This window comes from Jaculus jaculus, chromosome 12 (genome assembly GCF_020740685.1).
Source record: "Jaculus jaculus isolate mJacJac1 chromosome 12, mJacJac1.mat.Y.cur, whole genome shotgun sequence".
In the NCBI taxonomy this organism is placed as follows: Eukaryota; Metazoa; Chordata; class Mammalia; order Rodentia; family Dipodidae; genus Jaculus; species Jaculus jaculus.
In genome coordinates this window covers 108,791,336-108,803,669 of record NC_059113.1, presented here as the reverse complement: position 1 = coordinate 108,803,669, position 12,334 = coordinate 108,791,336, and the positions used below count along the sequence as shown (strand labels likewise).

General features: G+C 45.1%; 1 protein-coding gene across 3 annotated transcripts in view; it reads left to right on the top strand.

Annotated features, from left to right (window-relative positions):
* The first annotated feature begins 1,252 nt into the window (after positions 1–1,252).
* Positions 1,253–12,334, top strand: part of Clrn1 (clarin 1) — a 45,681-nt gene continuing 34,599 nt past the window's right edge. For all 3 annotated transcript variants that reach the window (XM_045131909.1, XM_004655909.2, XM_045131910.1), the window contains exon 1: positions 1,253–1,777. In XM_045131909.1, coding sequence (XP_044987844.1) covers positions 1,525–1,777 — 253 coding nt within the window. In that variant the 5' untranslated portion in view covers positions 1,253–1,524. The remainder of the gene's footprint in view (positions 1,778–12,334) is intronic.

Here is a 12,334-nt window from a genome sequence, read left to right as displayed (position 1 = left end):
AGTCCAGAGGGCACAGGCGATGAAAGCAGACCCTGGGAATCGCATCCAAGCACAGCAGCTGGCAGAGAGCAGCAGGAGTGAGCTAGGAGAAGTGGGCTAGAACAGCCCCAGCCGCACCCTGAGCAACTGCTTCCTCCAGCGAGCCTCCACCCTCCCGGATGGCCACCAGCTGGGGACTAAGTTTTTAAAGCACATGAGGCTGTAGGGGACATTCCTCATCCAGAGCACATTCCACTGCTTGGTTCTGTAAGTTGCGCATGTTCTCTGACCTCAGTTTGTGTAGCTGTAAAATGAGATGTGATTCATTAGCCTCTCCACAGGGAGACTTGTGAGAGTTCAATCTCATATTTAGGTAAGAGACTTAGCAAAACAAACCAGACCTTCTTACTAAAAGTTAGCTATGTAGGGCAGAACCCAAAATAATAACATGAGATATATAGGCATCCCATAAATAAACTCTCTCTCTCACACACACAGGGGGGGGGGGAGCTATTTGATCATATCAGGAGGAATCTCCTTGGACATGCAGTTAAGAAGCTATGGACAAGCTCTGAGCTTTACTTCTCAGCTCTTGATAACTTAATCAAACCCACTTCAGTACATCATTTTTCACCTGACTTTGCCTCCTATCTCTCATGACGCCTCTTCTCTGGGGCTCTTGCTCTTCTGTGGTGCGTTTTCTCTGACCACAGCTCCTCTTTCCATGGCGACGGTCTTGTCTTACAAACTCGAGCACCCTTATACCCAAACCTCAGCGCCTTGCTATCATATTGAAGCGTTGAATATTTTAAATGAAAGCAATTAGGAACGTTCATATTTCTGTAGTTTTGTGTGTCCAGAAGAAGTTGAATCAAATCCATGATTGATGTGTCTCATCTAAATGATGGAATTGGAGGACCTGAAAGAGAACAAGCCCACTGTTGCCCTGGGCATTCCCTACCTATACCAGATCCAATCCAATGCAAGGTTTCTATCCCACTAACATGAACATTCCTCAAAATCAATTAATTACTATTACTACTGTTTCTGCCAAAGCTATTCTGCCTCCACTGAAAGCAAACAAAACCCCAAAATAAAACTCATCAATAAATGAACATCTCCAGTTGCTGAAAACATACCATAGCTGCCAAGCGAGTTTCTGAAAGTTTCAGTTCGCCCAATCAGACAGCAGGCCAGAGAAGGGAGGCATGGATCAAGTTACACAGGGAACTCCAGCTGTCATCCTAGACCTTCCTTACTAAACGACACCAGAGGACCTGCTCAGAGGCAATTTGAAAGAGTTCTGTATTGTACAGGTTCTTAGTCCAAAGTTTTCACGTGAGGCAGAAGCAGAAGAGAAAAGTGCTCTGTGAGTGCGGAGGAAGCTTCGTGGAGGGACAGGCAGCCTGGCCGGAGTCACGGTGGATGGGAGAGGGAAACTTCAGCCAGCGGCCAGCCCTTCAGTGCACCAGCGGGGCAGGCTCTTCTTCATGTTGGCAGAGGTCTTGCTTTTGAACTGCGCCCTCACAGGGGCCATTCTTCATTATGCCAAGCCAACAGAAGAAAGTCATTTTTTGCACGGCTGGGGCGTTGAGCTTCTTGTGTGCCCTTGGAGTTGTGACGGCGATGGGGACACCACTGTGGGTTAAAGCCACTATCCTCTGCAAGACCGGGGCTCTGCTGGTCAATGCCTCAGGGCAGGAGCTGGACAAGTTCACGGGCGAGGTGCAGTATGGGCTTTTCCACGGAGAGGGCACAAGGCAGTGCGGGTTAGGAGCCAGGCCCTTCCAGTTCTCGTGTAAGTAACAATTGCGTTTGAATTTCTTAACACTGTAAGAACATACACGCTTCCAACTGTTGCCCGGACCTGTCTGAAGGATCCTGTCGTGCCTATTATAGGACTCTTAAAATCCTTCTTCCTTGTTTTTAGTAATTTACTAATATTTCGTTCTTGCTGGTTTTATTAAAGCATATAATTAGTTGTTATAAATTTGAGGCTTTTGAAGGTATAAGCAACTAAGATTCTTAAAGATTAGCAATTATTTAGGAAATTCTAGGGGTTTTTTTATAGAAAGAAAACCTGAGGAAACAGGAAAGCTGAAAGGAATGGTCTTTATGCCTTTATGCCTTTATTCTTTAAAAATGATGGCAGAATGGTAAACCCCTTAACTATCCTGCATGTTTCCCCCATTCTGTCCCTGCTAGAACCTTTGCTGCTTATAAATATTCTGTTTTCATTTTTATCCAATTTGGAATCACTTGACTATAGAAATTTAAAATGATCTTCTGGGATAACTCAGAAATGCATGCCAATTTAGCATAGAAAATCTGCAATCGATTGACCTTCAAATCATGTAGGGAATATGAGAGATTTTTCCATCATGATTTTTTGGGAAATGAAAGTGTTATCCACAGTACTTAAAGCCTGTTTATCTTAAGAAGGAAAAAAATTTAAAAATTACCATGAGAATAGGCAACTCATTAAATGAAAATTAATAAGAAGTCATTTCTTATATCTCTCACAGCACACATTCAGAAGTTATTATTATTTCAAAAGGGCTGGTTTGGCGGGGACAGTTTTAGGAAGACAGTAAATTACTGCATAAACCACTCTTCAGGAAAGGTGATTCCTGACTGAGGCATCTAAAATGAATTATTATTCTTTGCTTGAGTTTCTCTTCTCTTCTAGTATAGGTAGAAGGTGAAATTAATTGAATTTATTATTAACATATGCAGTGTATAATTAAATTCCAGTGCTGGCCTATTTATATTTCGGCAACATTCCTTCTATCTTCCCAGCAGTCACTGGGCACCAGTCTTTAACTCATAGAGGTTACAAAGTTACATTTTCACAGAGCTCCAGGAAAAAAAAAAAAAATCCCTAAGAATTAGTCTTGAATTTTTCAAGAAATTATCATCAACTACATTTGATGAAGAGGACGCCAAGTCCTCTCACTGAGCAGCTCCGTTCAGTAAGGCAACCGGGCGATTAGAGCCGTTTGGCCTTCCTTGGGGGAGGGGCAGGGAGAACAAAACAGAAGGTCACGTGACTTGTGCAACTGAATTAAAAAATGTTCTTAAAAAGATGACTGAAACGATTTAGCCAAGAGTCACCAGTAGCCAGAGTAGAGCTTTTCATAAGGAAGTTTGGACAGAAGCAAGGGCTGACAGAGACTGGAGAACCTTTGCTTCCTGCAGTGAGAGAGGCAAATGTGGGTCAAGCTCAGACCAGAACCAACCACGTTTTCTCAGCCCTCGCCTCCCAGCCAGGGCTCTGAGTCCACATACCACACAATCCCGCCACAGCCATATCCAGCCTGCGTGCGGTTTGGTGGACAATCTTGAGCCCGGGTCCTCATGCCCTGCTTGGTCTCCTATCAGTTGCTCCTTTCTTGCTTTTTATTTATTTATTTATTTTTTGGTTTTTTTTGTTCAAGGTAGGGTCTCACTCTAGCCCAGGCTGACCTGGAATTCACTATGGACTCTCAGGGTAGCCTCGAACTCATGGCGATCTTCCTACCTCTGCCTCCCGAGTGCTGGGATTAAAGGCGTGCGCCACCACGCCCGGCTTCTTTCTTGCTTTTTAAAATCACGTCAGCTGCCCCCGCCCCCGCCCTCCTGCACACTTCTCTCCAGCCTAATGAAGAGAAGTTGACATCCGCTGCCAGTTCTATGAGAACCCTTTCTCTCTATATACACATGAACTGTGCACTATATATTACATGTAATAGTCATGTTAAAACTCCTAGTTCAGGCTGGAGAGATGGCTCAGCAGTTAAGGTGTTTGCCTGCAAAGCCTAACAACTCAGATTCAATTCCCCAGTATCCACATAAAGCCAGATGCATAGTGGCACATGCATCTGGAGTTCATTTGCAGTGGCTGGAGGTCCTGGAGCACCCATTCTTTCTCTGTCTCTCTCTCTCTCCTCTCTCTGCTTGCAAATAAATAGATAATTTTTAACACCTAATTCATTTTGGTGAGGGCTGGAGAAATACACTAGTATAATTTTTTTGCCTAAAGCATAAAATTGTCTTTTATTGGAATACTAGAGACTGTTGGGAAAACTGTAGCAGAGATCCAATGGGCCTCCCAGAGAAGGCAGTACCCACTTAAATACACACCCCTCTCAGAGCTGGAGCCTCCTGATGACCTGCTTCTGGAACATGCTGTGCTCCAGACGTTTACACCCATCACAGAGCAGCTGCTCCAGCCACATTTCCCTTGCAGAACGTGCTCCTGATTGGAAAATGGAAGCTCTGTTAACATAGAAGAAGATGCAGCCAGATGCGTTTGCATTTTCACCCCGCACTCGGGGTGCTGAGGTAGAACAAGCTCTGTGGGTTCAAGGCGAACCTGAGCTACACAGTGAGCTCGAGGTCAGCGTGAGCCAGAGCGAGTCTGCTTAAGAAAGAAAAAGGAGCCAGGTGTGGTGGCAGGTGGCGCACGCCTTTAATCCCAGCACTCAGGAGGCAGAGGTAGGAGGATCACCGTGAGTTCGAGGCCACCCTGAGACTACATAGTGAATTCCAGGTCAGCCTGGGCTACAGTGAGACCCTACCTCAAAATAAAATGAAATAAAATAAAACAAAATAAAGGCTTCCTGTGAGCAAAGCCAGTTGCCTCCAGAAACCTCAGGTGGATATTTTTCTGATTCTTCCAGAACACAACATATGATATGACCACAACCCAATCCCAGAACACCCCTGTCCTTGCTCCTTTAGAAAACCCTTAAGCACATCCTGGACTTGTCAAATCTCTCTAATATAGGAGGGATGAAAAAGCAAGTCAACCGTGTGTCCCTTTGTGACTAGTTGGCCCATTATCATCAGCTAATATGAAGCTATATTTTACATCGTGTGCTGGGGACTGAACCCAGGGCCCTGCTTCCATGCTTATTTTCTGCAAGTGCTCCTGCCACCAAGCTACAGCCCAGCCTGAGCTGATCACCAAGATCAGCATTGGCCAAGAGAAACAGAGTGGAGGCAGCCACATTAGAAACCAGAGGCAAGGCTGGAGAGATGGCTTGGTGGTAAAGGTGCTTGCCTGACAAGCCTAAGGACACATGTTCCACTGTCCCAGTAAGCCAGGTGAGGCAAGCCCAAGGTCACACATGCCCAGCAGGGGGCGCAAGTGAGCGTTCAGTATCAGTGGCCAAGGTCCTGTGCACCAATCCTCTCCCTCTCTCTGTAAAATAAAATAAAATAATCAAAGGCAAAAAGAAATAGGTTGAATTAACTTAATAATATTTTCTTTTTAACCCAGGAGACCCAGAATACTCTTATTTTAACCTGTAGTCAAGAAAAGAATTATGGAAATATTTCACACCCTTTTGTTCCCTGAGTGCAGTCTTTGAAATCTAGAGAGTAATTATTTAGCACACCTAATGCACATGCATGACATCGAAGTGCCTTGTCAGGGCTGTTATTGGGCGGTGTGGATTGAGACGGGGATTCACCCTGAATAAATTGGCCGTTGACACTGTGTGTACTCGAACAGACCTTGCTGTGCGCGTCCACGCTGGATTTCCGTGTGTGGTGCTTGTCACTGTTAAACCCACACACAGGTTTAACACGACAATGAAGGACAGGCCAGAAGAAGTGGTTGTGTCTGATCCTATTAAAGACCCCTGCTGGCCGCTGCTCTGTCTCTTTGAATCAGAGTAAGAGCCGGCCTTGGCAGTGTGCCCACTTATGCTGGGAAACTTCTGCCCCATTGACTCAGCCTCGCGCGCCGCTGTGTACGGGTCAGCGGCTTGTTTTCTAGAGGCCACTGGCATTCCTACCTAGCCCACAGTTCATTCGTTGTAAAACGAGGAATGTTGGCCTTTCAAGGCAACACAACTCGTGGGCTTAATTATTCCTGGCATGTCACCTGTAAAAATTTAATGACAACTTTTAAACTCTAAATGTGCCCATCAAAGCAAAAACTGACAGTTTTGAGCGCAGAGTGTGTGGGTGGGTTCCTGTTCGGATGATGAGAAACACTATAGAACATCATCAAAATGCGATACCTTGAAAAATCATATAGTCTCTACCATTCCTTGATTTACTGATCAATTCATAGCCAACAACAGTTCAATGAGCTAGTAAAAAAAAAAAAAAAAAAAAAAAAAAAAAAAAACATATGCAGTCATTTTTATGTTTTGAAATGGGAAAAGCGAATTTAGCCAATCATGGACCCCAGCTTGCAACCTGAGTCATACTTCCAGAAGCAATTTAATTTGGGCCTTGTGATTGAAAATTTGTAAAAGGGTTACCAGAGATTTGGCAGGCTTCATACTCTAGAAAAACAAAAGTTCTTTATGCAATGAGGCATGTGGCCCAAAATGCAGAGACTTCTGTGAACAATAAAGTGGTTTTATTTTTTGGTGTGTGTGTGTGCGTGCTTGTGTGTACCTTTTCATGTGTGTGAGTGTGGGTGTGTGCACGTGTGGGTGTGTTGATCAGAAAGCAGCACTGGGGTCTTCCACCTCATCTGAGCAGGAGCTCTCATTCTGGTTCACCTGCTAACTGGCCCATGAGCCTCCAGGAAATTCTTCTCTCTCTGTGTCTCTGTCTCCCATCCCACTTTCAACCTGTTGTGATTATGGAAGCCTGTCATGGCCTGTGGCTGCGAAGGGAGGATCTGAACTTGGGTACTCAGATTTGAGTGGCAAGCACTTTACCCATGGAACCATCTGCTAACTACTAACACGTTTCGGTCCAGAACAGTTAGGACTCTGGCCCCGTGACCACGAGGAGAGCCAGCACGCTTTCTCTGCAAGTGTTTCGCCTCTTCCCGCTTTGCCCTGCTCCGCACCCCCGCGTCTCTCCCAGCGCTCTGCTCCTATAGGAACCGAAAGGGCTCTTTAACTCCCTGCTTCTAGTACGCTGCCCAGGTCCCCGCCTTCCCTTGCTCACAGCCAGCACAGCACAGGAAACCAGCGTCGGGGTGGGGGGGAAGTGCTGTGGGGGTGTCTGTCTGGCTCACTTGGGAAGTCCATCTGATGCGAGGGCACCCTTTCACCTAGTTAGCATGGGCTTCTTGTCATTTAGTTTGGTGTCCTTTTTATATTATTTATTTGTTTGACAAAGAGAAGCAGAGAGGGAGAGAGAATGAGAACAGGCACGCCAGGGCCTCTGGCCACTGCAAACGAACTCCAGACACATGAGTCACTTTGTGCATCTGGCTTATGTGGGTACTGGGGAACCAAACCTGTGTCATTTGGCTTTGCAGGCAAGTGCCTTAACTGCTAAGCCATCTTTCCAACCCTGGGATCCTTTTGGCCTAGTCTTATTTATTAGTAAAACAGCCCAGTCAATAAAGGCCTTTTTTTTTAAGGTATAGAGAGGCTTTATCAGATTAAGAGAAGGAAAGAGGGAAGTATGCAGAGATCTCGCCATGAGGAGAGAGGGGAAGCCCCCAGTAGACCCTTTATTTCCCATTGAAACGAAAGAAATTAGTGAAACAAGTGTGTGGGAAGGAAAACTCTTCAAATTCTCTCAGCCAAATAGCCTCTGTCCTCCCCAGACCTCAGTGTTCACTCCACCTTAAAGGCCCTGTGTTTGAAAACGCATGCTTCTTCTCTGCAGAGAGAGGCCCAAGAAGTCAGGGAGTGTGTGTTATCATCTCAGTAGTCCCCCAGACCATGGCCTAAAACAGCATAGAGCAAGGGGACATGTGACAACTGTCCACTGTTGAAATGCAGCAACCGAGGTTTGAGGTGATGTCTGCCACTTTCTGGGGCTCAGGCCCAGAGCAGATTCCACCACTTTACCAAATTTTAGTTCTTGCATCTCTCAAAAGGAGGTGAAAATTTGGTGATTTCTTAATATCTCTTCCTGTTCAAATGTGTGAACTATAAAACGAGCACTTGACTGGTCCAGACAAAGTCTTTTTAGAGTTGAAATGTATGAACCTTCTAGTCTCTGTCACTTGAGGTCTCCTCCCACTGACGGGTTTTGACCACCACCATCAGAAGTGCTGAGTCATGGGGGGCTCTACTCTGGCCCTGGAAGGTCATGATCTTTAAAATATTCTGAATAAGCCCCATCCATATACCAGGACCCAGATGACTCTTTCGAGCAAAAAGTATGCTTCTTTCCTTCCCTGTCGCTCTCTTTCACTCTCTTGTGTAGAAAATTGAGGGTCAAATAATGAGGTAGGGAAGAAGGGAATGTTGGGGTTTGGGGGAGATGAGCTAGTAGGCTTCTCAGAGCAGTGGCAGCTGTGAATGCCAAGCACCTCAAAAGCAGATGGCTGACCTGCCTCTCCCAGGTCTGCATTCTCTGCTTGTCCGCCATCTCTGAGAGCTCCCTCTCCCTTGAATCCGACATGAACATAATGATACTGAAGGCAGGCGTGGCGGCGCATGCCTTTAATCCCAGCAATCAGGAGGCAGAGGTAGGAGGATTGCTGTGAGTTCAAGGCAAGCCTAAAACTACAGAGTGAATTCCAGGTTAGCCTAGGCTAGAGTGAGATCCTACCTCAAAAAAAAGAAGAAGGAGGAGGAGGAGGAGGAGAGGAAGAAGAAGAAGGGGAGAAAGGATATGGAGATTTGGAATTGATAGGTGTGTTTAGCATGCAAAGGCATCCCTTACCCAAAAGAGGTAGCTGGTGACAAATATCCTCCAAATGGTGGGAAACGCTGTGGAGAAAATGAACTTTTGGCTCTCCCTAAACAGAGAAGAGACCGCATCTCTCCCTTTCCTAGTAGCTACAGGTCTGGGGTTAACAACCAAACCAGACACAAATTAGGGGAACAAGGGACTTATTTCAAGCTCACACATCCAGAGGAAGCTCCACCAATGGCGGGAGAAGCCGGCCCCTTTTCAGGGACTCAAGCAGAGAGGACAGGTACAGCAAGCAAAATGCCAGCTCCAGCAAACACCCACCAGCACACACCCACCAGAGCGCCAACTTGCTCTCACACCCCTTGGGTTGGATCCCAGGGTCAGTCCTCAGCAACACCTCCTCCAGAAGGAAGGAAGAGGTACTGCGCATGCACACCTGACCAAAATCATACCTTTTTAAGGCATTTTTTTAAATCTTTACTTATTGGTTTGAGAGTGACAGACAGAGAAAGAGAGAGAAAATGGGTGCACCAGGGCCTCTAGCCACTGCAAACGAACTCCAGATGCATGCACCACCTTGTGCACCTTGTTATGTGGGTCCTGGGGAACCGAGCCTCGAACCAGGGTCCTTAGGCTTCACAGGCAAGTGTTTAACTGCTAAGCCATCTCTCCAGCCCCACAATTATACTTTTAAAGCAACGCTGATTCTGTGGGTCTTTTGAAAAAGCTACAGAGGAATAGTGTGGTAATTTGAAAAGGTATGGCCTATAGACTCAGGTGTTTTATTAAAATTAAACTTGTATCTTTGGTCTCCAGGCACCTCACATGTTCTCTCTCATTTGTTGTCTCTCTCTTCTCATCACTGAAGTTGGTTTATCTTCTTCAGGTCCTTTCAGACATCTCAGTAGAAGATAAAACTGCTATTTCCGCCCCCACTGACTGTGACCCCACAGGTCAAGTGCTTCATGAATATTGCCTCCAATTCTTACATGGCTGGTAGGCTATTTCTCCTGGACAGAGGTGGAGACTGGAACCACAGACAGGTCTCAGCAAGTTCCACAAATCGTGTAGCCAGTAGGTAACGCCCCTGGATCCCAATTCATATGCAGAAGATAAATCACACCCTTTCATTTACAAATTTGTGCCTCCTTAAGAGATGAAGATGAGGCTACATTGGCCTCCAGGAACCCTAATGGGCAGTTCCAGGTACGCGCACTGTGGCTAAGCATCACCCCCAGTTCTCATCTTCTTCTTTGAAATTATGTTGACACCTCGCAAGTCCTTGCTGCAGCATTCATTCATCCATTGCCTCTTTATTTCACACCGTCAGGGCTATTTAATAACAGAGGTCACAAGTCATAAGCTTCCCCTAGGACTTCTTTGGGCTAAGCAGTTATATTGTCTTGATGTCCAAGTTTAGCTTTTAGGAAGATGCATTGATGGCACTGTGTTGGGCTCACTTAGGTCTCCACAGGATGATCATGAGTTTCTTACTTTGACCACAACATCAATTTCATCATAGCAATTAATTAAATGACAGACTTCCTGAGGTGACATGAACAGTTTTTAAATGGACTCAGGGAAAATAAAAAAGAAAAGCAGTTATAAAACAAGCATTTGATTCACTTTGAAAACTGATGTCTTAATAAGAGCGAGCCAATAGGATAAAACTAGGTTTTCAATTAAAGTCTCATTTTTGTAAATAAACAGAAGTTCACTCTTACCTCTGAAACTTATTACATAGTTTGTAAAGTTATATGTGTACTTTAAAGCAAAATTTATATACCTAAACCAGGGCTTCTTGAGCTTTTCCAATTTTATGACCCCTTTTTAGTCAAGAAATTTTAAAAATATTTTTAAATTTTTATTTATTTATTTGAAAGAGAAAGAAAGAGGCAGATAGGGAGAGGGAGAGAGCGAATAAGTGTGGTAGGCCTCCAGCTGTTGTAAACAAACTCCATGTGCTACCTTGTGCGTACGAGTTACATGGGTCCTGGGGAATTTTTACATGACACAGGTTCATAAGTCTATAAGGCTGAGTACATTGAGATATACATTAGACCTGTTTTTGTTAGTGAACTTTTACTGATAGTAAGTCATAGAGCATTTTAGTATGAAAGAATTCTTTGGCATATATATATTATATCCCCTTTTATTGAAGATGAAAGAAAATCTGCATAATATTGAAATGGATGCACTTACGTACACAAACAATTAAGTCTGGCTGTTTTGATCCTACAGGACATAGGGGATCTTTAGTACTTTTCAGAGTTGATCAATAGTTTGGTTTTATTATCATTAATGTTGAGAAAGCCACTTTGCATAAATGTGTACTATATGATGGTAGAGATTTGTTTAGAACCATTTCATAAGTTGTTGGAAGTTCCGTCCTAATCCTAGCAAAAATCCATTTAATGAATAGCTTCAAAATTCAAGTCAGCAACCCAAGCATTGGTTTTACATGTGAAACATTCTAACACGATGCAATCCACAGACGTGGTAACTTGAAACTTACATGCTGAAGACCCATCAAAGGAGAATAGTAAAAAGTCTTCCCTTTCTATAATTAAGCCATGTTGGCTTTATTAGAGCAGAAAACTTTGTACAGTAAAAACTGCGATTTATCACGTACAGTAACCCACCTCTGAGCCCAGGGCCTTCGGACCGCTCACTGGCAAGACGCGGTGCCCTGGCAGTGCGCATGCGTGTGCCCAGCAAGGCTACTGCGGAGTCACAGGATGCGACACCAGAGGCGCCTTGGCTTCTTCTGTGTTTCCTTCTGAGTTCATTTTAGTCACCCGGAAACCAACCTTTGACTGATGCCAAGCTTCTCACGACCCTCGCGTTCAGTCAAGTGGCCCCAGGTAGTTTAAGACGCTGGGCACCCGACAATGACAGCATTGCATCTCATTTGTACACGCAGCTAAGCTCCCAGATTGGGTGTGGTATGGATAACAGTTTTATTTAAGGCATGATAGAATTAACTAAGCAAATTTTGTACCTGGCAGACTAATTTATGCAGGGCTCATGTCTGGCTCCCTCTCAGCATGTCATAACCATGGCAAAGCCATTCTCAGGAGTTATTACCCCAACATAATCATACCCCTGTGGATCAGGAGCAGTTAAACGGGTTCTGTTATCAGAGACACATATTGCCTCAGCAGCTGTCGTCCCTAAGCCTCCATGGCTGATTAAGACTCACTGATGGGTGGCTGACGAATATCCTGGTGGCTGCACTTGAGCTGAGAGAACTTCAGGTGAGAGGCTGAGAAATTGCATTTTCAGTGGGTCTATCATGCCATCAGTTCTCCTCCTTTTAAGTGCCGGGGTCGTGGACCTCATCCTGCCTAAGCGCATAGTGGAGAGAGAGCTGGGCTCCGTGCCTGGCTGTGAGATGCTGGGTGATGATAAATAAGAGGGGAGCAGGTAGCTTATGCCAGGGGATCTCTTTGACTGGATTTTCGTAATGACTGGCTTGCAGATGGGCTGAGGGGCATGTCAGATCAAGAGCATTTCTGTAAAAGGAAAGAAAACTTACTCTCTTTCAAGAAAATGAATAGCTGAGCACCACAGGGTCAAATGGGTTTTTTTTTTTTTTAACACAATCTTTTATGTGAAGGACAAGTGGAGAAGAAACACAGGACTTCTGAAGGTACTGTGGTGGTTTTCATCTGGGGAGGAGGGACGAAGCCGCCGCTGACATCACTATCTGAGCAGCCTCGGTGGCCAGCGAGTTTGCAATGGCTTTATCTACACCTCACATCTGGCAGATGAGGGCGAGCAGGTTGACGAGGCTGACACT